Source organism: Amphibalanus amphitrite, unplaced genomic scaffold, assembly GCF_019059575.1.
Source record: "Amphibalanus amphitrite isolate SeventyFive unplaced genomic scaffold, NRLGWU_Aamphi_draft 000773F_arrow, whole genome shotgun sequence".
NCBI lineage: Eukaryota > Metazoa > Arthropoda > Thecostraca > Balanomorpha > Balanidae > Amphibalanus > Amphibalanus amphitrite.
In genome coordinates, this window is record NW_024882267.1 from 78,486 (window position 1) to 103,865 (window position 25,380).

The 25,380-nt window shown below is 48.9% G+C and overlaps 1 protein-coding gene and 1 long non-coding RNA gene across 14 annotated transcripts; one reads left to right on the forward strand and one right to left on the reverse strand.

Moving 5' to 3' along the window:
• The first annotated feature begins 139 nt into the window (after positions 1-139).
• LOC122365924 (probable glutamate--tRNA ligase, mitochondrial) lies at positions 140-24,962 on the forward strand. 13 transcript variants are annotated; one of them, XM_043337558.1, is made up of 10 exons: positions 140-159; positions 12,751-12,911; positions 13,104-13,255; positions 13,426-13,704; positions 14,729-14,943; positions 16,223-16,442; positions 16,723-16,883; positions 22,464-22,642; positions 23,043-23,203; positions 24,037-24,962. In XM_043337558.1, the coding sequence occupies exons 2-10, from the start codon at positions 12,785-12,787 to the stop codon at positions 24,145-24,147; spliced, it is 1,605 nt and encodes a 534-aa protein (XP_043193493.1). In that variant the 5' UTR covers positions 140-159; positions 12,751-12,784; the 3' UTR covers positions 24,148-24,962. The 13 variants fall into 13 exon arrangements, with proteins under 13 accessions (XP_043193493.1, XP_043193497.1, XP_043193504.1 ...); XM_043337562.1 differs by having other exon boundaries at positions 141-159; positions 22,467-22,642; XM_043337569.1 differs by lacking the exon at positions 140-159 and adding an exon at positions 8,350-8,409 and having other exon boundaries at positions 22,467-22,642.
• Positions 4,389-5,779, reverse strand: LOC122365928. The gene is made up of 2 exons (XR_006253815.1): positions 5,316-5,779; positions 4,389-4,892 (listed from the first exon to the last, which is right to left on the reverse strand). It is a non-coding gene; the product is annotated as an uncharacterized LOC122365928 (long non-coding RNA).
• Positions 24,963-25,380: the final 418 nt, after the last annotated feature.

Consider the following 25,380-nt stretch of genomic DNA (forward strand, 5'->3'; position numbering starts at 1 on the left):
CCATAGGGCAATGGTTTACTAACGGGAGATGTGATGAATTGCAGCAGCAATGCTTGAAATATAAGGAAGAAGTGAAGCAATTATGATACCTATTATTTTTTATAATGACAGAATGGAACGTGGAAGAAAAAAACATTTTGTGCAGCATGTGAAAACAAGGTAATAGAATGAAAGAAGGGCTGCTACTTTTCATGCTCCCGAAACCAGCCATCTCATCATCATAGCATGGTAATGATAGTTAAAGTTTATGTTAAAAAAAGAATTAGAAGGAGCTGCTGCAAAGGTCTTTGTGATGCCTCAAATCTGTTAAGTCAAGTCAGGCATGCTCTTACAGACTGAACGTTCAAGTTACGAGACCCCATCATACCTAGGTACTCCAGTGGCTGCATGGTGCTTGAGTTTGTCAAATACTTAAATGTTTTGCTCAGAAATTGTTTGCTTTATTGGTTTCTTGAGTTTCACCAGATAAAGATACAAGGTTGGCTGATTTGGTGTTAGTTATCCATATTCCATATTAAAGTGCACTGTTTGTGACAAGATTATGGAAATTGTAACCTCAATAATGACATTTCATGCTGTCAAAGCTATGATATGTTGCCTTGAGTTTGATATCAGGCGAACATGGATTGAATCTGTTTTCTAAAAAAAAAACTGCTTTTTAGTAACTTTCACCCCATAATTTGTATTTATTCAATCTCAGAATGGGAGCAAGGCTGAATCACAATTATCTTTTGGGAGATGCTCTACAAAACTGCATTGCTTTTATTTCTGTGGCATAATTTTGTACCTAATTCAAAGACTTTCTCTGGTGTAGTTTGTAAGATTGTTTGAACTTCTACTTTCTGACCTGCTTGGTGCCAATAAATCCTGCAACCTATTTGGCTTATTTTCCCATCTCTCTTGCCATTCCTACATATTTCATGTCAGTCTATTGCATAAATATTGTGTAGTTAACATACTTCATGATATACAAATGAATGGTACCTATAGAAGCTCGATGTGGGTAAATGAGAACCAATGAACCTATGTTTTTTACAATGGCATAAAGTCCTCTTGTCACGGCCATGGATATCACAGAAGATTCTGCTGAAATGCGCAAGAGAATCCTGTGCAAGGAAATGTTTTGCATGATTTAGCTTAACAGCATAGATTTTATTTTCCCAGTTGCATTGGAGCTCTGCTGGAGTTTGCTGATGACAGGATGCTGAAGGGCTGAAGCTGGTAGCTCTGGCAGGAGTCCAGTGTCCACCAGCTCAAGATCCGACGCCGCCGCGTCGCCGCCGTGCGGCACTCCGCGGAGACGGGGACGGCGGTCATGGTTGAAGACACCGCATTTCCCGCCTGGACTGTCCGGTCGGAGACTGGTAATCCCTCCGGTGAACCGCACACCGTGGAGCTACTGCACCGCGCGTGTCCACCCGCAGCGCAGTGCCAGCAACGGTGCCGTGAGTGCGACATCTGCGTGCATATGACGCAGTGCGACTGTCACGACTCGCGGCTCAGTGTTCTGTCAGTGTGACAGTGCAGCTCGCGCTCGTTTTAGCGTGGTGCTCTGTTGTATATAACCACCTTGATGGAGACCTATGTGCTGCCGCTTGAGTTTCAATGTACAGTTTTATGCATCAAACTAGCGTAAGTAAATGGCTGTCAGAGGTCAATTTGAAGCGCAATTAGTACCCATAACCCAGCTGGGTTGAGCGAGTGATGTGACTAGTCCCGATGAACGTACTGTTTCGATGTCGTCAGTCGTAGACTTTTGTAAACCATTCGTTTCGGAGCTCTGTGTTGTGTTGTTCGGGACCGCAGTTGTTTGAGCAGTTTGCTTTATGCGTCGTACGCTGACAGAACGCTGGTCGTACACAAGTCATGTGTTTCCTTTCGCCCCTAATGTGTTACTGCGGTACCTATGCAGTTGTAATGTGTCTTGAGACACTAACTGGTCGCACTTGGTTGTGAAAATGACACTAGCTGGTCGCACTTGATTTCAAACTGCGCTTGGAAATCGTGCAATTTTATTTGCATTTTGCAATGCAATTTTATTGCCGTTACCGTATTGGTAGATTGAGATAGTGTCAGAAGTTGGCCATTTGATGCGTTGTCACTTGTCAGACGTTGTTGCCTCAGTACTGACGAATTGATGGGCCGCGTTTGTGTTCCTGTTAAGAAACGGATCTCAATATAAGGTGATTCAGAGGTAGGAACGTGAATGCATTCGTTCAGACTTTTCATTTTATAGGGATGCACTGCTTCATGAGCAAGAACGAGCATGGCTCTGGTTGAGCGAAGCGCAATCGATATTTGTTATCGTGGTTGTAGACTGTGGCCACATTTACATCACTATTCAACTCCACGCACCAGCATTATTTAAACTGCTTGAACCTGTACTTCATTTTGGGGTCGTCAACCTACGGTCCGTGGCCGTTACGTTTGGCGGTTTACATAGCCTTGCGTTTGGCCAATAACTAGATTTTATACACTGGCGGTCCCAGGGGGGGGGGCCACGGGGGCCATGGCCCCCCCTTTGGTGCTGAAAGGTGGGGCCATACTATCTTTTGGCCCCACCTTTCAGATCGAACAAAAGTCCTAGAAAAGCTTTTCGTATGTTTCATTTTCTTTCTTGCGCCATCAAAGGACGTAAATTTCACTCATGAGTGGGCTCAGTTTCGCATTCTGTCAATTTGGTGGTCAGCGTCGCTGGCACCGGTTCACGAGTATGGCCGGATCTTATATGGAATATCAGCGTGGGTTTACTTGAGGCTCTCGTAGGCCCAGCAATGGCTGGAATGAGACCCTCTTCGGGCCCCCATATAGGTGTATGGGGCCCTGACAATTATTCGATCGTCACGAGGCTCAAAAAAACCCACTCCAAGCTATTAATATAGCTCCCACACCGGTCTTTGAGCGTCCTACACTGACCTCTGAGGGAACGTCAGTGGCGGTCAAGCGCCCACGTTGACCGCTAAGAGCCTACATCAACCTCTGAGACCCCACATCTGGCCTATGAGGGCCCCTAACCGGCCTCAGGGGTCCCAACCGGCGTCTGAGGGCCTCACACCGGTCTCTGGTGGCCTTATTTCTGTCTGTGGTGTCCCAAGACGAACCTTTAGGTGCCAATGAGGGCCCCGCACTGGCTGCTGAAGACCCGATGCCGGCCTCTAAGGGCCTGCATTGGCCTCTGAGGAGGGCCCATCTTGGCCTTTGAGGGCCCTCTGCTGGCCTCTGGGGTCCAACGACGGCTCAAGCCGGTCTTTTAGGGCCCCACGCTGACCTCTGAGGGCCCATGTTGGCCTGTAATGACCCACATTAGCCTCTGAGAGCCCAACTCGGTCACTGATTGTCTCAAACTACTGGCCTTTGTAGTGGGTTTCTGAAGATCAGAGGGCTCACGCAGTCTCCGGCACAGCCTTACGTTGGTCCTGATCGAGATTACTTTACGTCCTGATGGTCTCGCGCAGATTCCCTCATATTTCGACGTCGGGACGGGACCCCATGAGCCGGTGTGGGTCCTGGGGCTGGCAGAGACTGATGAAGTCCTTAGGGCTCAGGGCCAGTCTTTTTAGCAGTAAGACTAGGCAGGTTGAGTGAGCCTCAATAGAGCCGTTGCGAAGCCCCGCAGGAGTCGCGCGCGGCCCTCAGATGCCAATTTTGAAAGCTCGGAACCTGTGGGGGGTCTCCAGAGGTCGGTGTACCTACTCTCTCCCGCCGCCACACAACTATTATAGGTATGTTACCTATATGGTTAAATGTCATAGTCTGAAAATGCTCTCTGGGTTTCACATGCTTGTTCAAAGCAAGAGGTATCTGTACTTTTCCGAATTGTTTTATAGTGGTAAGGTCATGAATCCGCGTGCCTGACCTTCCAGTAGGGTAAGGTGCCTAATTAGCGACCCTTTCCGATTTGCGACTGTCGCGGAGGCGCGGATGGAGAGATGACTGAGCGGGCCGAGACTTGTATTCCAACTGTGGTTCTGATTCTGATTCGCCAGTGCCTGTGCGTTATATGCAGGGTGGTTGCACAATGAAGGACCGGTCCGCCGACCCGCCGGGTCGGTGGACGGTGCCGACACGTGGGGAAAGTGACGGCTATTTCTATGTAACAAAGCTTGAACGTGTACTCTCTTTATCATGATATGGAAGAAGGGAATCGGTCCCACATTATCTTCCCTCCCCCAGGGAAGCGTAGGGAACCGAAGCGATCATAACAAAGAGAGGAAACGTTTAGCTGACGGAGAAAGAAATTTCCATATGAGCGTATCACAAAATGGTATGAACAGATAAGTAAGTTTCGTGACAATTACACCTACTACCGGGCGATCCCTCCGCACTCTTGGCGGGGACCGTCCCTGGGCATCTCCATGGCCCTCGGCATCTCTGGCCGAATATCAATACAATATAATTTCAGTGAATTGACCACGATTAACGTATTTGAATGTTCATACCGACTTCAGAATATGCTCTTTTTATGCTTATAAGTGTCAAAGTGACACTGCAAAATGCAGGTAAAAATTAAGCGCATTTGCAATTTCTCCGTAAATTTTGGGGTGAGCAACCACAATGAAGCACAACAAACGACAGAACACTGACGAAAACGGATAATGAAACAGTACGGTTTTTAAAACACATCGAAGTTAAAACAAATTTCACAGCACAATTTCACTGTCACTTTTTGACGAAAATACAGCAAAAGTTCATAATGGGTGAATTTTCTTGATTTCGGTGCCAATTTCTCTTGAATTTAGCGTTGATATTTTTTTTTTCTTCTCTTCTCTCCTCCGATCTTGAGTCCTTCAGCGAGGTGGTGTCCATCACTCGATGATGCTGAGGAGGACGGCGCGGGCTGATGAGCCGTGCGCTGTCGGCGGGCTCCGTAGTAGTCCAGGGTAGCTGATGACCTTGCCGCAGGGCAGATAGTCTTGCTGGGCAGAGCTACTCACTGGAGACGGTGCTGCTGGACGATGACGAGTCCAGGATGGTCAGCTCCCTAGTCGATGACGTGACGTAGGGGCGATACACCGTCACGGAGCACGGACTAACCAGTCTGCGATGTCAGTGCAGATGTAGAGGCTGGGGTCCGTGGTGAGGGGCACAAGTCCCCTCGACCGCCGCTGCCACCATTGTCGCGGAGGCGCGGAAGGAGAGACGACTGAGCGGGCCGAGACTTGTATTCCAACTGTGGTTCTGATTCTGATTCGCCAGTGCCTGTGCGTTATATGCAGGGTGGTTGCACAATGAAGGACCGGTCCGCCGACCCGCCGGGTCGGTGGACGGTGCCGACACGTGGGGAAAGTGACGGCTATTTCTGGGTAGCTGATGACCTTGCCGCAGGGCAGATAGTCTTGCTGGGCAGAGCTACTCACTGGAGACGGTGCTGCTGGACGATGACGAGTCCAGGATGGTCAGCTCCCTAGTCGATGACGTGACGTAGGGGCGATACACCGTCACGGAGCACGGACTAACCAGTCTGCGATGTCAGTGCAGATGTAGAGGCTGGGGTCCGTGGTGAGGGGCACAAGTCCCCTCGACCACCGCTGCCACCATTGTCGCGGAGGCGCGGAAGGAGAGACGACTGAGCGGGCCGAGACTTGTATTGCAACTGTGGTTCTGATTCTGATTCGCCAGTGCCTGTGCGTTATATACAAAGTGGTTGCACAATCAAGGACCGGTCCGCCGACCCGCCGGGTCGGTGGACGGTGCCGACACGTGGGGAAAGTGACGGCTATTTCTATGTAACAAAGCTTGAACGTGTACTCTCTTTATCATGATATGGAAGAAGGGAATCGGTCCCACACGACCTACCACCCTACAGAAAAACTGGCAGGAGAAAACGGGGTAAAAACATCGTCAAAAAGTCAGCCATACTTTGGTTAGCAAATTAAATTATTTTCCGGTCGTCGATGTTTCTGGTGGGACGTTTCAGGTGAGTTTAAATAAAAATGACGAGTTTCTTATCCAAAACGTGTGTGTTTGGGCCCTCTCTGATGAAAAGCGATGCACATTAGGATGATGCACCTTTTTTATTCTGAATCGAGATTCCTTTTTCAATTGATTGCCGTTTTCCCAAAGTGAATCGCTCAACTGTGCACAGCATGGCGGTTAAAAATGTGTCGCAACTCATATTTCCTATTTGCGCCTGACATGGTCGCAAATAGCTCAAGAAGGGAAAGAAAGGGGAAAAGAGAGAAATGAAAATGAAATGTTGCTGAAGCTTGCAATGTGTGGCAGGGGATGCCAAATGTCGTCACCGACTGCAGGGGTGCCGAATTCAGCGCGGACCTCGAATATCATACGAGATAGCCCGCAAAATTTGGGTTTCCGCCTTCTTTTCGCCTTCAGTGCATCACGTGATCAGTTTTTACTTACGTAAATGTGTTGGATAAACGTGCATGTTCGAGTGATTGAGTGCTTTGCGTATAGGTTACCTTTTTGAGATCATATTTCATCTTTTCAGGCGTCGCATTTTTTGCCATTTTTAATATGGGGGAAACCCATAGACTTATTAGCGACCCTCCCCGGTCGCTAATCGGGAAGCGTTCCCTATTAGCGTTTTTTGCAATGGTTTGCCAAAATGCACACTACAAATAAGTTAGTGAATATTGGGGCAGAAAATGACTATATTTTAATAGAAAAATGAACGATCTCTCCGAAAATCAAGCCAGTAATACAGTGGCACCCACAGAGCGTGAGCAATGACGGTTCAAATTAAGGGGGTCGCTAATTAGGCACCTTACCCTATACCTATGCTACACCGATCCGTCGCCATGGTGCAGTGGTTCGACCGGTGGAAGCACCGTGGGACGGGAAATGGAACTGGTGATTTTGCCTTAAATTGAGCTTAAAGATTTCACGCAAGAATCAGATGGATGAAGCATAAGTAATGCCAACTGCGCGGCACCTCGTGGACGTAAAAAATTAGCCGATCACCCCCCCCCCGTGACGGATAAATGTTATGTCCCGCGAGTGTGACTTTGGCCCCCCCTTTTGCTAGCGGCTGCGATCGCCAGTGATTTTATACATATTAACTGGTTCATATAATCACAGCATGATGCCCCGGACAATTTTTATTTGACTCACTGATAATGAATGTGTCCCAGTACCGCACAAACTGGGACTGAAACTGGACAACTCGCTTTTCGAGGTTCAAGTTCATTATATTCAGATGTTAGGTATGGTATGGTAAGCATTTAAAGGAAACAGTCCACTTTCCTGAAATCAGTATTTTGCTATTGATTTATGATTTTTTATGCTCAAAATAATCATGAAATAAAATAAAACCTTTTTGTAAAAACAATTATTTTCTATATTTTAATATAGGACGAACTACATTCTATGTAAAATAATGTTTGACGCGGAAGCTTATTACGCATTGACCAATCATATTGCGTAGCTCAAACCTACGCATACTGCATTGGCTGTAAGCAGCACGCTGATTGGCTGACGATGACGTGGCTGCATTCCTGTGCAAGGCACGCATTCCTCTACAAGGCACTCTTTTCGGAACGAGAAATGGAATATCTTCGTCTAGGGTGATCGTTGAGCCGTAAAAGCTTCTGATTTGTGCTAGTCTCAGCTCAAGCTACGAAACTGCTATTCCAGCTCAAAACCCCATGTTAAAAGTGAACTATTTCCTTTAATGATCGAAGAAAATGGTCAGCGTTAGCAGTGCTAGTCGGGTATTATGAGCTTTCAGTTATTTCAATATTTGTTTAGGCTATTATTCTTGTGGTATCTCCTGTCAATTTCACGCGGAACATATAGTATTATCTTATACAATCGCGGTAACTACATATATTCTGCCGGTTACTGTTATTATCATTGATTCGTAATATTTCACTACGAGCGTGGCTCGATTCACATTGTTACTATATTGGCATTCGAGATTTAAGAATGAAAATCTTTTAATGCATTCCAATTCCATCAAAATGCCAATATGCAAAAAAAAATTATAAAAATTGCAGCAGTTTTGTGAATCAAAAATAGCTGTAAAATAGGCCTGTATAACTTCAACAACAGTGCGCCGAGAAACGTCTAAAAACGCGTAAACAAAAACTAAGATGTAAAAAAATAACTGCACCCAAACAAACACACCCTCCGAAATTGAAATGTAAACAATCAGCTAGATTTGGATGCACACATCAGGGAATTAATTGAAAGTTTTCAACATTTTTTTTTTACTTTCACATTATTTCTTTAAATTTGATGCATTATTTGTTATGTAAATTTTTAATGAGTATTTCATCAAAAGGTGTGCTTTATTTTTGAATTGAGAGGGTTAGAGAGGGTCAGAGCTATCCCTTCAATTAATTTATTTCCCTTTCTCTTCCTTCACAGTTCAGCACAATTCAAGAATTTAGTACTTATTCAGTTCTTGCGCATTTGTTGCAAAATAGACGCTCAATATTTTTGCCGATGGTGCATATTTTTGCTTGAGATTTTTGCTTTATTTTGATTTAGAGCCTCTATTTTCGCAATTTTGATTTTCAGTGGCGCGGGAATTTCTTCCAGACTGGGGGGCTACACCATAATAGAGATCAGCCTAGGGAAGGGTACCCTCAAATCTAGTTTTCTCACCGGTTTTAGGCCACTTATTTTTCACACCTCAACCTAAGCCTTCAACGAAAAAAACGAAAACATTTGCAAAAAAGTGAGGTATTCCGTCTCAGCTGGGTGAAGAACACTGAAGAAACTGTGGTATTGACAACCTGGAATCTGGATTAATGGTTTTGCTCTGCCAAATGAGTTGCTGAGCCAGTGAAAGAGGTGGATTTTTCACTTACATGCTTTCGTCCTTTGTGACTCAACAACCCTTAATTTGGGGAGGACCAGGGGCGTCAACGCGTAAGGAAAACTGGTCCGACTTTTTCTCGGGGGGCCCCCACCGGTGGGGGGCCCCCCGCGAAGGCGCAGCAGGGCCCCCGCGAGCCGCAGCGGGGGCCCCCGTTGCCGCAGCAGGGGCCCCCGTGGCCGCAGCAGGGCCCCCCGAGAGCCCCAACAGCTGGGCCCCCGCGGCCGCAGAAGGGAACCCCGCGGGCCGCAGCAGGGCCCCGCGGTGTCTAGCAGGGCCCAGAGGCGCAGCAGGGCCCCGCGGTCTCTAGCAGGCCTCCCCGAGCCGCAGTAGGGCCCCCGCGGTCTGCAGCAGGGGCCCCCGCGAGCCACAGCAGGGCACCGCCTAGTCGAAAAAGTGGTCCGACTAGTCGAAAAAGTCGGACCGGTGTCGACGCCCCTGGGGAGGACAAGCTGCCCCAATGGTTTGTGGCCTTATGAAAGTTGTGGGGCACCGCCCACACGGCCCCAGAGTTGTGGGGGCAAGCTGCCCCCAATGTCCCTCGGTTCCTGCGCTTATGCATATCATATGAATCTATGAAATGATGTCGGTAGATTTCCCATTTTGATTGCTCCAGTTGGAGGGGCTCAACTACATTACGAGCCCCCTAGCCGAAAAGTTGGATGGGCTCAGCCTCCACTAGCCCGTGCGGTTCCCACTTCCCGCACAACTGGCAATTTCTATTAGGTATTTTTTTTTTTTTTTTTGGTACTGTGGCGACCATAGGCGTCGCCAGACATTTTCGGTTGGGGGGGGGGGGCGAAATCAAGTTTTGTGTTAAATCCTGCCTTTCCCCAGCCGTTACTCACTCGTTTTACATATCATTTGACGCGCAATGGTGCGAGGAATCCGATGGTGACAAAGTTTTCCTCCTAGCTATGCATGCATTTTTTTACAAAAAAAAATCAAAATTTTGAAATTTCTGGACAAAAACGACCGTTAGAATTACAGTGGCTGCGATTGCCGACGCACTGCAGAGGGCCCCTGTGCAAACTCTCGTTGCTCATGATCATTACCCAGAAGAAGGTGAAAAACGCTCCATTTGAATCGGATCACCTCGCTAAAACCTCCATTCACGCATGCATGCCGAGGTTTTACGTGAAATGCATAGGGCTTATCCCAGCCGCCGATTGAAGCTAAGAATTGGGCATTCGGCGGAGACTGAGAGAGAATGTCGGAAGTGTGAATCGGAAGTACATCATTCATCCTTGCTGCAGTGAGAAGAAGTGTTTTGTTCACTCGAGTGTGAACAAAAAGTTTCTGGTTTTTCGAGTGAAGGGAAGCGCTGCAAACGCGACCAAAAATATTTAACGGAACCAAAAGTTACGCACGGCATAGCGGCAAGGATCCCTTAGAGATATGATTGCGACTTCCAGGCCATTTCAGGCCACTCAGGTCTCAGGGTCAGTGTGGACTCTCAGAAGCCTGCTTAGGATCCCGGAGATCGGCGTGGGTCACCCCAAATATTTACGTGTATGTGGTGCTTTACTTTTAGGGCTTTCCGAGCCTAAGGTGGGCCCGGAAAGCCCTTTAGGGCACACGAGCTTTCAGAAGCCAGTGTGGGCGGTGGGCGTTAAGAGACTAGGCCCAGGGTGAGCCTGAAGCCCTCGAATAACAGTGTGAACCGTCGGGGTCTGTCAGTGGCGGATCCAGGATTTTCACTGGGGAGGGGCTGCAGGTCATAATTGGGCGCCACGCCCCGGATGGGCGCCATAGTCGCATCGTATTGGCGCTGAAATATTGGCGCCCAGTGGCCCTGACAAGAGGCGCCCAGGATCAGTATGTACAGTGACACCACACGATTGGAAATATCGGTGCGGAGCGTACTGAAACGACGTTATTCGACTGATTTTTGCATCCTAGTCCTAGTATGCAGCACTCCGATGAGTTGCGAATTGAAAATTGGCGCCACTGCGCCTTCGGCGCAGTGGCGCCAGTTTTCCTTGGGTGGGGGCTGCCAGCCCCCGCAGCCCCCCCTGGATCCGCCACTGGGGTCTGTGTCGAATCCTTAAGGACCCTACGTTGGTAGGGACATAAGAAACATGTGTTGCGGCCCTAAGAGGGAGACGTGAGTTGTGACCCCTCAGATGCCGGGTTGGGGTTGGTAAAGTCTGTCGCCTCAAAAGTTCGCCTGAACTATCATAGGCCAGTTGAGGTTTTCAGAAATTTTCGAAGGCATCCTCAAAGATTCGTGTGGCCCTTCAGAGGTCTACGTATGTATAATGTCCTCAAAGATTCCTGTATGGGCCCTCTAGAGAACATGGACACCAGTGGGACTCTCAGAGGCCGGTTTGGGCCCTCCGAAAGCTTCTTAGGGCTCAGTGGAGCTCCTTAGGAGCCTGTGTGAAAAGCAAGCTCATGAGCCCTGCGGCACTTGAACGGTACTTGTGCCTGTCGCAGACATTTGACGAGAGTTGAGAAAGGCCCCGAAGATTTCGTGTCACGCTTTGAACGAAAATTATGTGTCAGCACTCCAAAATTTATGAAAATCAGCTACAAAATGTAATAAAGAACCGACTAGGAACATGGCATGAATCATGGCATTGACATTTCCGAGTCTGGAGTCGTAGTCTTGAAGATTTTGGCGACTGCGACTCTGACTTTGGTTTGAACTGCACGCTCCAACAGAGTCTGACCTCACAGGCATTCTCAGAAAGGTACCCCCATTTTTCCCCGACTCCAAAATCTCATCTGATCTGTATCGATCTCAGGGGGTGCCCGGTCCGAGGTTGGGGGGCAAGCTGCCCCGCTTGCCCCCCCCCCCCCTCCCGTGGCGACGCTAATGGTGGCGACACTGTTGCTGCCTATTATTTTGTTGCTGCTGTTGCGAAATGCGCCCGAAGGGCTCCTCTCCCAAACTGAAATGGCCACCAGCACCATGTAATAAGAGCTTTTTTGGATTGCGGCAAATAACAGCAAATTGAATTGAATTTCATAGGTACGGCCCTCCAGCAAAAGAGAGAGTGGTTGGTTAGCCTATGTGCTTTTGGTGTAATAACTTTGAATGACAGAGACACTCCTGTAAAATGACTCAATAGAAATGAGAAGAGGGTTCGTGCACACACTTATGCAATGGTTATCAACAGCCATTAGCCGTATTCATCAATGCAGATCGCTTATTGTGATGTTGGCAACCAACCACTTAATACCTGGAGGGCCGTACACTGGGAATTTTGGCATTCGTAGAGCAGACGTCACACGAAGCTTTTGCAACCGAGGGACACTGTAGGCTTGTAGGTGTAGGTTATAGGTTTGTAGGTTTGTAGGTCAACTGTAGGTGTAGGTGAACAGGGATAGCAGGTTGCAGGTTTGTATATATAATATATGTAGGTTAAGGTCAGCTAGGCAAACTAGGCTTCTGGAATAAAAAACAGAGGCATAAAAGATTGAGTCTTCATGACCATATTTGGGCATAAATGTAGACCATTCTAAATGACCTATCGTCTAAAAATAAGCCAGTGTTTCAAGAACGAACATGCCTAATGTTGAACAGAAATGTTGGAACTCTGATCTACTGAGCACAATAATATTGCTTTAACCCTCGCCCGCACATGCCATTTTCCCATCCTAGAACGCGCATGGGGGGGGGGGCTGCCACCCCCCGCGCCATTTCGTTACTGTTGGAGATAGAGCTTCGCGGTAAAGACCAAAAAGATTCTTTGGGAAGAGACGAATCCAACGATACCCAGTTTTACCTTCTCAGGTCAGTCATTGACTTTCCAATTATTCCCTGGCTGGCCTGTTGTGTGAACTGTGCATTATTGTCTGAGACAGCAGTGCACTGCGCTAGCACAGTGCCTGGTGCCAAGTTAGGGCCCTTACCACATCATTCCATGTGAAATCTGTACAGCACCACAATAAAGCTGTACTGCACCAGTGCTGACTGACAATGTAAATTTAACCAACTAACAACCGGTTTGATATTGCAGGATTGTCTGATGGCTGACAACTGAGTTTTAAGCCATGAAATGCTTTGTGAGAAGCCCACTTCAACTTCACCATATGTGGAGACAGCAATGGTCCAGGCCACTCTCCACACATTCTGCTCTACTTCAGGAAGTGAGGACGAGGTTCGCTCCCAGTCCTACAGGTAAGGCTGCTCAGTGCACACCCAGGTATGTTATGTATGATGGGATGATTGTTGCATGATTGATATGTCTGTCACTGACTTATGACTTTGATGTGTCTCTCCCCTTCCTCAATACACACAATCCCCATTTGTTGTCCCTCTCTTTGTGACCGACCCTGGTGGTAATGTGACCCCTCCCCTCTTTTCCCTCAGGCGAGCTGCACCTGGGCAGTCTACGCTCAGCACTCTACAACTATCTGTTTGCGCGGTCCCAAGGCGGCAAGTTTCTGCTGAGGATTGAGGATACGGACCAGACACGCACAGTGCCTGGCGCCGTGGATCGGCTTCTACACACGTTGGATACGGTTAGTGGCGCTGATTTTTATCATTTGTGATGGATGTTGATTTTTATTCTAGTGGGTAATCAGCTCTTTTGGAGGTCATTTAGTGAAGCGTCGAACTCGTATTATTCTCTTGTCCTGTGGTACGCCTGGTGTCAGCTAACCGCACCTCTGTTTCCATCTCCGACCGCCAGATGGGTCTGCAGCCGGACGAGGGGCCGGGTGTGGGAGGTCCGTACGGCCCGTACACCCAGTCTGAGCGTACCGCTCTGTACCGAGAGAACGTGCAGCGCCTGTTGGATAGTGGCGCCGCCTATCGGTGCTACTGCACGCGCCAGAGGCTACAGCTGCTGCGGCGTCAGGCGCTCGGCCGCGGCGAGAAACCGCGCTACGACAACCGGTGCCGCCACCTGTCCGAGGAGAAACGAAACATGCTGGAGGAGCGAGGCGTGTCGCATGTCGTCAGACTGAAGGTGAGTGGTGAGTTCACACGGCAGTCTGAACGTCGCTGGAGGATTGGCCAGACTGCAGCTACTCTGGTGAGACGACCTGGGAATAATGGGCATTGGGCATCTATCTACCTTAGATCAATGTGTTGCTGTGTTCAGCCATGCATCACGAGGCTCTATTTAAGTCGTATTCTGTTTCTAGTTTTACTGGGAAATCGCTTTATTTCCCTTTCCCGCACCGGTCATGTCGCATATTTCGCCTCACCCCCGTTCTGATGCCGGTCCATGACTTATGCACTGCCTTCGTAATCCCGCATAAGCTTCCTGTCTCGAACGAAGCTGTGGACTGGACGCTGAACGGCGGACTTTTGCCAGCTGCCCGGAGATGAACACAATCGGCGTGGCGGGCGACCATTCGTGCATGGTTCGAACCAGTGGGGAAACCGTCTGCTGACCTCTCAGCTGTCTTATTCGTGTCTCATATCACCGTCCCGTGCTTCTATCCTCAGGAAACTGAAATCCTCCTCCTCCACGCCGCAACCCCCTTCCGGGCTGGACAGGCAACTTTATCTCATGCGGGCTGCTCCCTTGGAGCGGCACCGCTGCTCCCGAGGGAGCGCACCCCGTATCCGGGTGCAGTGAGTGCCTTGGGGCTGGGTGGCCTGTCCTCTGGACGGGCTCAGCCCCGGCGACTCACTAGGGTGCCTGCCCAGACCAATGTCTCTCCCTATACGAGTATCCTATCACCCTCCCGGCTCTGAAATGGTCTCATTGGACCGAAACGGCCTAACCCAACAAAACAAACAAACAATTCGTGTCTCAGGGCAGAGGGGCAGCAGGCTTGGTACGGCCTGCGATGTTGAACTGATTTGCCTGTGGCTGTCTCTGTTCATGCAATCAGCTGGTCGCTTTCGAGTTACCTTGCTTCGATTACTGCTGCCGTCGCCGAACTGATTTGGCATTCAGCGTTCAGACACATCTTCCCATATCCTGAATGTAATGTAAACGATCCGTCATGTACCGAACACGAATATCTCTCCTTCCCCAGTTGGAGAACACGGACACACCTTTCACGGACCTGGTGTACGGCGAGGTGACGTTCGACGTAGCTGCCCAGGAGGGCGACCCGGTGCTGATGAAGGCGGACCACTTCCCCACCTACCACCTGGCTAACGTGGTGGACGACCACCTGATGCGCGTCACTCACGTCCTGCGCGGGGTGGAGTGGCAGGTGTCGACGCCCAAACATATCGCTCTCTACCGGTAAGACGGCGCGCTGCTCCTCGGGCTGGACAATGGTAGGCATTGAAGGGGGATGAAGTAAAATTGCTGTGCGCTGCTATTTATCATGTTTTCAAAACCGTGAGCGCATCTATACCGAAAAAGTGTTAGCTGAATATATGTTGAAACATAAAACCAGTAAAACGCCTTTTGGGCGAAGAACGAGCGAGCGAGATAGTGAGCCCTGCACGTACGGAAGGGCGAGAGGGTACTTCCAACGGGCTTGTGCAAAGCACCCTTCTAACCGGTTGCTAGGGGTGTGCCAAATTTGAACGCAATCGGCCCAGCCGTTCCTGAGATCTGGAAGCGGCATTCTGAATGTGCGCACGTGCAAACGGGGTCCAAACTGACTTTTGCACGGCACCCTACTAACTGGTCCCCAACCGTGTACCAAATTTGAGCGCAATCGGCCCAGCCGTTCTCGAGATCTGGAAGCGCCCCCTGCACGTGCGCACGTGCAGTAGCACCTTAACCGCAACACATGGGAATGCATTGCCTGGTGGGTGCCTACCTGTATGCCAAGTTTCAGCGAAATCGCCCCAGTAATTACCGAGTTATTGAAATGGGAACAAATTTGGCACCTCTTCTTCTTATATTTTGCACGTGCAGTGGGGGTCACTCACATAGATCAAGAGTATCCGACCTTTGGTAGAAGGGATGCAGCTACCCTACAAAAATTACTGCAAGACAATCGCGTAAGTGGCTGCTGAGATATGAGTCTCTCAAAATCACTACTTGTGCAAAACAGCTTGAACACCCTTGACTTTTCACGTGGCGCGTGCCACGACGGTCACTGAGATGCATCAAAAGTAGTCAATTACGGGGTAGAAGGGATGAGGCTACCCAGCAAAAAAGACCGCGGGCCAATCGGTCTAGCGGTTGCTGAGATATAAGTCTCTCAAAAGCGTTACAGGCCGGGCCGGGCCGGGCCGCTCATACTGAGATTTTTCCGTTATATTGAAAAGACTCGCTTCGCTCGCTGCGTTCGCTCGCTCGTAATCAACAGATACTCTTACATTTGGTTCTGATTCATTTATGGTCCATGGGCATGATCGCTATGTTTAGTTTTTTTTCCCAGCTCTACCTGACCATTATCGTTCTAAACTATCTCTTTTGTGTCCTGTAAGACTCTATATATTTTCCTCATGCATACATACTCCGGCACATCCCCCTTCCTTTCCTGCCGCCATGACGTTAGACTGGGAGCCGTCCCAATTCGCTCACCTACCTGTGGTTAACTCTCCCCCTCCCCTGCCGCCAGAGCGTTAGGCTGGGATCCGCCCCAATTCGCGCACCTACCCCTGGTCACCAACCCGGACGGAACGAAGCTGAGTAAGCGGCACGGGGACGCCTCGGTCGAGTCCCACCTACAGCGGGGAGTGCTACCCGAGGCGCTGCTCAACTACGTGTGCCTGGCCGGTGGAGGATTCAAGGAGCTCGACCAGACGGCGCTGACGAGCGCCAGGGAGCTGACAGAAAAGGTAAGGAGAGAGGGAGAATGGTAGAACAGATGGAGATGGTGGGAGATAAAAGGAAGCGAAAGGGAATGAGGGGACAGATGGGAATAGATAGTGGATACTGGATAGATGCTACTGAACGAGTAGGGAGTAGGTAAACAAACGTAGACATGATTCGGAAATGAGGCTGGACAAATGGGGAGATAGGTGACCCGAGAAAAGAACATTGACCGTATCATTATGTTACCGTTCTACCGAGCAATTCTACCACCATTTGTGTCCTCCCCGTCTGTGCGGTCGCCAGTTTGAGCTGAGCCGTGTCAACACATCCTCGTGTCGGCTGGACCCGGAGCGACTGCGGCGGCTGAACCTGCTGGCTCTGAGGCGTCGGCACCAGGACAGCCAGCACCGGGAAAAGATGTGTGACCGTGTGCGGCAGCTGGTCACAGAACGCTTCGCCGAGAGGTCAGTGGGGTCAAAGGTCATAGGGAGAGGTCAGTAGGGGATCAAAGGTCATAGGGAGAGGTCAGTTGGGTTGAAGGTTAGAGGGATAGGTGGATGGGGGTCAAAGGCTAAAGGGAGAGGTTAATGGGAGTTAGGGGCCATGATAGGTTGCATTGCATATGAGGTCAGTCAGGAAGGACCGTGGGGTTGAGGTCATGAGAGACCAGTGGGCTGTATGGCCATGGTAGATGTCATATGACACATGAGAGAGGTCAGCTGCAATTAAAGGAGGTCGGAGATGAGAAAGTACATTGCGGGAGCTTGTGATTGTGACCCATAAAATCAGATTGTGACGAATGAAATGACCTGAAATCAGTTTCGCAAGGTGTGCACTATTCAGAGAACAGTTTAGCTCAACTCAAAGCCACCCGTGGTGTTTAACTGGGGTTTATTTGCGGGCATACCTTTCTTGCATTGTCATTGATCGTTACGTAACTTGATTTTAAGCGCCTGGTTTTGTATCCATGCTTGGACCAAACGCTGACAACTAATCCTTTGAGACGGGTAGGCGGTGGGCAGAAGGCGGACAGCGCTCAGCATCCTGTCGACAGAAAAGCTAATCATAGCTCAAAATCCCGTCCCTCCATGTCATAAGAATGTCCAGCAGGCTGGTTATCTGGTGTGGCCGTTTTTACACCGACCTACTGTGGACGTCAAACCGCGTGGGACGCGACTTTTTCGCAATAACTTTTGAATGCGTTGCCTCTCAAGAACGAAACTTCGGCAATGGACGTTTCAGACCGCGGCCTAATTTTTATTACTAAGGTTTTTCAATGTCCGATCAATATTTAGGGCACTTCCCGTTCACTCGTAATGTTAAATTTTGCTCCTGAAACTCTCTCGGTGAGCAGAGGCTACTCCACAAGGGGCGGAGCCATAGTGTGACGTTGGAACTAAGCTCCGCCTCGGCTGGCCGTTGCCTGAGGCGCTACCTGACCCGAGACCGGTCAGTCGCGGTCCGTAGGGGTTGGTACGCGGTGCTTCCTGCCAACACACCCAGCCGCATGGCGAGCTGGGTGGCGAGTGTTGACTGTTCGCACTTCTATCAATGAAATATTTTCTTCGACTCGCTAGGAATGTCACCCAGATAGGAAGACTATACGCGTACGCCAAATATTACGATGATATAAGAATAATAGAAAATAATTAAATGATTATTTGATAAGTTTGTCAACGTAATTACGCAAATGAGATACATAATAATATAATATATTTACACAGTCAAGTTAATTTTTTTAATTAAAATTTTAATTTTAGGTTCTTGTAGATATCAAACCGCCAGGAACGTTAGCACACTTCGTGTTATCCTGCCAAGCCCCAATATGCCCCATTTTAAATGTTTTCGTAATGCACCGGCACGCATAGCCGGAGGGGAGCCGAATCCGCCGGAGCCGTCATATTTTGCCCTGAGTGGGAGCCGGAGCCGGAGCCGTATTGCCATTTTACTCGGAGCCGGAGCCGGAGCTGGAGCTGACTCAAATGTTCAAGGCTCTGCATCCCTGCTGCTAAGTCAGTAATTCGTATAGTTAATTTGGTAAATACTGAACAATCTCGGTTTTTTCTCGGATTAAAAAACCTGGTAAAAGGCCATACTGAACAATCTCGGTTTCGAGATGTCCGCCCATCTGAGACCCGACGCACACAGCATGCAGAACCGGTTCTGAGTGAGGATCGACCGACAGATGGCGGTCGTGTCTGAACGGTAGATGGCAGGGAATTCGTAGTTAGTAGGCGGGGCTTCGCGAGCAGCCTGACGATAGCCGCCATCCGGGCTGATATTTCACTTAGCATTACGAGTGAACGGGAAGTGCCCTAAATATTGATCGGACATTGAAAAACCTTAGTAATAAAAATTAGGCCGGGGTCTGAAACGTCCATTGCCGAAGTTTCGTTCTTGAGAGGCAACGTATTCAAAAGTTATTGCGAAAAAGTCGCGTCCCACGTGGTTTGACGTCCACAGTAGCCGCGGATCAGTGTCAGAGGAGCGCTCTGAGGCTTCTTCCGAGTCAGGTTGCTGCCATAGCAACCTGCCCAGTCTACCGATCATCATATCGTCCCCACCCAATCTGCCCTCTGCATTATCCTTGGTGGGTGGCTTAGTTACTGGTATGGTTACTGGCAATATCTGGTGAATTTGGATGACGAGTTATTCGATTTCCTCTTAGGTTGAGCTCTTGTAGGTTTGTTTGAATTCTGCCTTTGTTTTTTTTTCGACGAATGTCGTAAAAATGGATGCCACTCTTGTGGTCCCTACCAGTGTTGCTAGGCACATTTCGGGGCTGCTGATGAAATTTCACGGTCATTTTCTCGGTGGCTGAAGGTAAGCCCCTCTCCCCACATGATAAAAGGCTCTCCCTGTCCAACAATGCGCCAGCGGCTAATGAACTGGGTGTGGAGCGAGCGACGACGGTTTTACGGCGGCCTGTGTCCCAACAAAGCCCGACAACCGACGCGACAGGGACTTCAGTAGGACATAGGAGACGGCCGGCTAAATTTGGCTCTGAATGGGCTGGTTTGATTCTTTAATTACTGATCGGCGTTGAGCAAGGATTTTAAAAATATGCTGGAAAATAATGCACCTGATTTGCATGGGCACAAAAGCCCTTTTGTCGCTCTAGAATCTACAATGCTGTAATATGTCGATTTGATGCAAGTATGAAACTCACATGGGAATGAATGCTGACTGGCACCATCTTTTTTTTCTTTACTTAAAAACGAATGTTGCTGTTGTTGTAGATAATCTGTCTAATGAAGGACTTTAATGAGGATTAGCCCGCGGATGAACACGAGCGCCTGTAAAAACGAACAAACAGCTGCTGTGACCAGGGTATATTGAATTAGGGGGCTGTGACAGCTAGTGGAAAAACGATGATGTTGAAATAGAAAGTGGAACATGTGTGAATGATAATTTCTAACAAATTTACCGTCAGTACGAAGCAATATCGAACCTATAACAGTGGTGGCAGCGGTGTTAAAAATCTATATTACTATTTGAGGAGGGCGTAGTTTCTGTCTATTACGAAGGTCGCGACATGGTGCTACGTAGCGCGGGTTACAGATCACACCGTTGCACCTACCGCGCTGAAATTTGCGCAAGTTATAGAACAAGGATGGACAACGTGCCTTTGAGCGGTCTCGGCTCGATCGGATCGATAGCGAGCGCGTGGCGCGTGCCCAAAAAGTGCAAATTCGCGTCATAGACTTTACATGTATAAATCGGCTGGCAAAAACGGGCGAAAATGGCTAAATTTGCCCGACACGGGTCCGTTCCCCGTGCAATATCTCGGTAGCCGTGCGCCCGATCGGCACGGGGAAAACAGCATCGTGTAGAGAATCGAACGGGCAATCGAATAGTGTGCGGTGCAGGGGTGGCACGCGCCACGTGCAAGTGTGAGGGCAATTTCATTTCAAAAAGTGCCATTTTAAACGGATTTTGGAATTTATATTAATTTCAGGTGATCGTCAGACGGAATGAGTTGAAACAGCGCCTATTAGCAATAAAAATGTACCGTCTCTCATGGAAAAATTGTGAAAAGCTAATTGATCAAAAACAATGTGGGAAAAATCGCTGGAGAAAATGGTATTTGTCCATAATTTGCCACTTAATAATTACACGGGATTTGCTGCTTAACCTGATAAGTTTGGCAATTGAAAATGCTATCATTAGAAAGAGCATTCAATTCTCTTCAAGATTCAATCATCGTGTTTGCATGACAAGCAACAGTACTCTTAAAAATATAAATGTTTCAAGCCTCTGCAAAACCATTTTTAGCGAAAATTATCTACGGCTTTCATTTGTCATAGAACTACGCACCTAAATTATAACACACATTTGACAGTTTCTGAAGTAGAAAGCATGCTTATCAGACACGGGCACCTCGATGCGATGGATATTCTTTCCAAACATTTAGCCATCAAAAAGCAATCGACCGAAATGGATAGATAACCAAACCGACACAAGAACAACCAAACATCCGTCAATCGAAAATACCCCTTTTCGCGTTGCGGAGCACGCGGGTCACCCTAGTGTCGGACCATTTGGTTCTGGAGAAGTTTGAGAACGGCAGTGCACAAGATTGGATATCATGGCTGGAGGACTACTGTTTGTTTGGTCAGATGAAGATGTGGAATACCGACGAACTTGTGACAAACTTGCGTTTCTTTGTTTCTGGTAATGTAAAGGAATGTGTCCGACACGTGTGTGCAGCGTGCCCGGCAGCCACACTCGACTCGATCTCCGCCGAAGTGGTGAAGCTACTGGGAGGGATACCAAATCCCATGGTGGCCATCCACCGCCTAGATTCGGTGGCTTATGAAGGAAATGCTCGCTATTGAGGATCTCGTACAGTTCGCCTACCCCACCGTTTCAGACAAGGCTACTAAGGACCAGCTGACAAACACGTAAGGCCACATGGCGACAGAACGCCGCGGCAAGACAAGTCCTCTGTGCAACAGGACCTGGTCACTCAGGCGACTCCAAATGTGCCAAAGTCGATAATCACGAGAGCGGGTCGAACTGTCAGACACCCCATTAGGTATCACTAGTCAGCTCATATGAGATGATTCGGCTTGAAGTGGATATGGTATTGTTATGTGAAACGTAATCTCCATCCTGTTTTAAGTGGTGATGTATGACAGAAGTGGCGTGTACATTTTGTGTTCATAGGTAATGCCTATGGTTTGAAGTGTTCATTGCTCATGTATGAATGTACATATGTGTAAAGTGCTAACGTGTACCGTCTTACCTGGTGCATCAATGTCCGCGGGCCACGCAGAGGTTGATCAGGTTCCGGGGCGGAAACTTTGTCTGTGGGGGATAATGTTGTAGATAATCTGTCTAATGAAGGACTTTAATGAGGATTAGCCCGCGGATAAACACGAGCGCCTGTAAAAACGAACAAACAGCTGCTGTGACAGCTAGTGGAAAAACGATGATGTTGAAATAGAAAGTGGAACATGTGTGAATGATAATTTCTAACAAATTTACCGTCAGTACGAAGCAATATCGAACCTATAACACTGTCATCACTCCAAAACATTTGTTGCTACTGAAACGCTCAGCTTTCACTACGATGACGACATCCCCTATGCCGTACTACGAGCTGCCGTTCAAATCACAATCAGTTTCTGTCAACAGCACGGGCCCTGAGGTGGTTTCCAATACCACTTCCATATCATCTGACGTACAAACATGTTATCTTCACCTTCAATCGGCCATGCCCTCGGGGCTTTAGCCTGGAGGAAAGCCTCATATCGACTCACTGATGTGTGTGTGAGTTGTGACTCTCTCTCTCTCTCTCTCTCTCTCTCTCTCTCTCTCTCTCTCTCTCTCTCTCTCTCTCTCTCTCTCTCTCTCTCTCTCTCTCTCTCTCTCTCTCTCTCTCTCTCCTCTCTCCTCTCTCTCACTCTCACTCTCACTCTCACTCTCACTCTCACTCTCACTCTCACTCTCACTCTCACTCTCTCTCTCTCTCTCTCTCTCTCTCTCTCTCTCTCTCTCTCTCTCTCTCTCTCTCTCTCTCTCCCTCTCTCTCTGCACAGCAGCGGACCACCGCTAGCGCCTCACGTGCTCTCCGACGCCTACATAGACCGTGTGCTGAGGTGGTCGCTCGACAACGCACGGATCGAGTACCTGTCGGATCTTGTGTCACGGGACTTCAGCTACCTGTGGGCGGTGCCGGAGCGACTGAGGGACGACCAACTGCCCGTGGAGGACCCAGGTGAGCGGGAAGGTGGCTGTGACTTCCGCTTCCTTAAAAAGGGTGAGGACAGGAAGGTTTGGGGACGGCCAAATGCTCCCATGAAGGAGCTAGGTAAAGGGAGAGGGAAATGTGACTTATGCTACCCTGGAGAGGGGTGGAGACACAGAGGGTGAGTGCCAAACTGCCAATCAGCTGCCTACAGTGGAACTCCAACGGGGTTGGATTACGATTTTTCCCGTACCAGGTGGAGGGGAGGAAGACTTTGCCACAAATGTCGAATATGTTTCTCCTAGTTATAACTGGGTCATTTTCTAGGTCATGTCATTAAATGTATATCCTGGATGTTATCTGCACCCGCCACAAATGCCGTTCGTCAAACCCCCACCTATATAATAACAGTGCTCTGTCCCACCCACAGCGGGCACGCTCTCTGTTCTGCTCGATCGGTTATCCGGCCGACCGGAGGACTCTCTCACCAAGGACGAGCTGGTGCCCCTGTTCCGCGCCGTGGCCGGCGAGAGAAGGATCAAGTTCAGCGCGCTGATGAAGCTGCTTCGATTGGCACTCAGCGGAGTGGAGGTAAGAGTGAGTGAGTGAGTGAGTGAGTGAGTGAGTGAGTGAGTGAGTGAGTGAGTGAGTGAGTGAGTGAGTGAGTGAGTGAGTGGGTGGGTGGGTGGGTGAGTGAGTGAGTGTGAGTGAGTGTGAGTTAGTGAGTGAGTGAGTGAGTGAGTGAGTGAGTAAATAGTGGGTGAGTGAGTTTTTGGTGAGTGAGTGAGTGAGTTTTTGGTGAGTGAGTGAGTGAGTGAGAGTAAAGTCTGGTGAGTTGCAAACCAGATAGGACACAACTCACCAAACCTCACAGTCACTCTGTACGAGTCGCACGCGTCCAAGTGACGTGGTTAAATGTCAGGGAGGGGGTGCTGGAAATCACGTCTGCAGGGGCCATCTAGGAATGGAGGCTCGCCCGCCCCGCCACGTCGCTAACATGAATGGATCGGTGGCACGTGGTCAGTCTCCGTGATAGGGTGGGGCGGTCATGGGTCGGACCTGGGCGCGCCCTGACCCGATCTTAACTCAGTGCAGTCACGCGGTGGCCGTTTGTTAATTTAGCGGCACCTTGCTTCCGATGATTACATGTCAATAATTGAGTTTGGCCTTGCCACACATTTCACTGGCTTTCGAACGTATGCTTATTCGTAACATGTGCTCTGTTTGTGCGCGTAGAGGTCTAAATTTACTGTTTAGTCCGAAAATTTGTCAATGTTGAACTATATTGAACTATATTGACGGCCATGAATATTTTTACATGGCTGGCTTGTCTGTTTGTATCATCAATTGTAGTTTGCTACGGTATGTAACTAACGATTGTAGCGGAGTCCGTTTTGTTCTGAACCCTGTGAACCTTATTTCAGGAGGGCCCCGGCGTCGCAGAAATGATCGCCGTTCTCGGCAAGGAGGAAGCCCTCCAGAGGATCTCAACTTCGATCGCTCACGCGCCTAGCGAGCATGCCGCGCAGAGCTGACGGCAAGACCACCTCTGTTTAAATGATTGAGAGACTGCTGGGACGTATAATGTTCGTATTTGAGGCCCCCGACGCCCTGGGGGCCGGAGCCACGCTGTTACGTGCTGATTAATGTAAGGATGTGATAACGGTAAATAAACCGAGTGGCTGAGCCCGCGGATGTTATCGATACTCTGCCGGCGATGAGCCCGGGCGGCGCGCTCAATGTTTGGCCGGGGCGTATCTCATCGGCCCGGCTGGATTCGCCTGTGAAAGATGTATTTGGTTATGGCCGGTGGGCTGATCGAGTGATGTCTCATTCAAGAGCTGCCCGTAGATCAGCGGTCTGCATTGGTGCGCGGTATTGCGAGAAATACTCTAGCCCTAAAATAGTTTTCCGATTGGTTATTTGATTGACACTATGAAAGACACGGTACCCCGGTGGAGTAGTTCTTTACGTGAATTTGTATGGAATTTTAAAGCTTGGCAAATGGATGACATCGATATCGAAGGTGACAGGCACAATTCGGTGCGACAATGCCGTGAAATCGAGCTTTTGCTCCTCAAATGTGAATTATCGCGTCATCTATCACCAGAAATTGCCCTCAGTCGCCACAGAATTGAATGATAAGCACAAGCTATTGTCTGGCTAGTCGAATAGCTGTGACATCCAGCGGTGATTCGGTGCCATGCTATGTTTGCAATGGCGAGAGTTCATTCAGAAATGCTGTCGCCTGTTGCAAGTTTTTTTTTGCTTGGAAACTCAGAATTGTTCAACCTCAACACCTTTTGTTTGGCGAGTCTCAGACTAAGTTCGCAATAAAGGTGAAATCATCTATGTTTTTGCTACAAATCTCAGCTGAGGGATTTCAATTACCTGGGCTCCAAAATACTGAGAATAAGACGGCTTCCCAGAACTCAGAAGTTACAGGCTGTGTGTGTTTAACGCCCTCAAATCACCCCCCCCCCCCCCAGCAAGCAGATAGTGACGACAAAATATCCAGCTCAATCTTGGCTGTCAGCGCTGATCATTTTGATCATGTCTTTAGGCGAATGAAATACGGTAGTCTACCTTCAGGCGTATGCAGCCCTACCTACAGTCTATATCTACCTACAGTCTATTTTGAGGCGTGTGCCGTGCGGCACAGTCTATCTTCAGGCGCGTGCAATGCGGTGCAGTCTATCTTCAGGCGCGTACAGTGCGGTACAGTCTACCTTCAGGCGTGTGTAATGCGGTACAGTCTACCTTCAAGT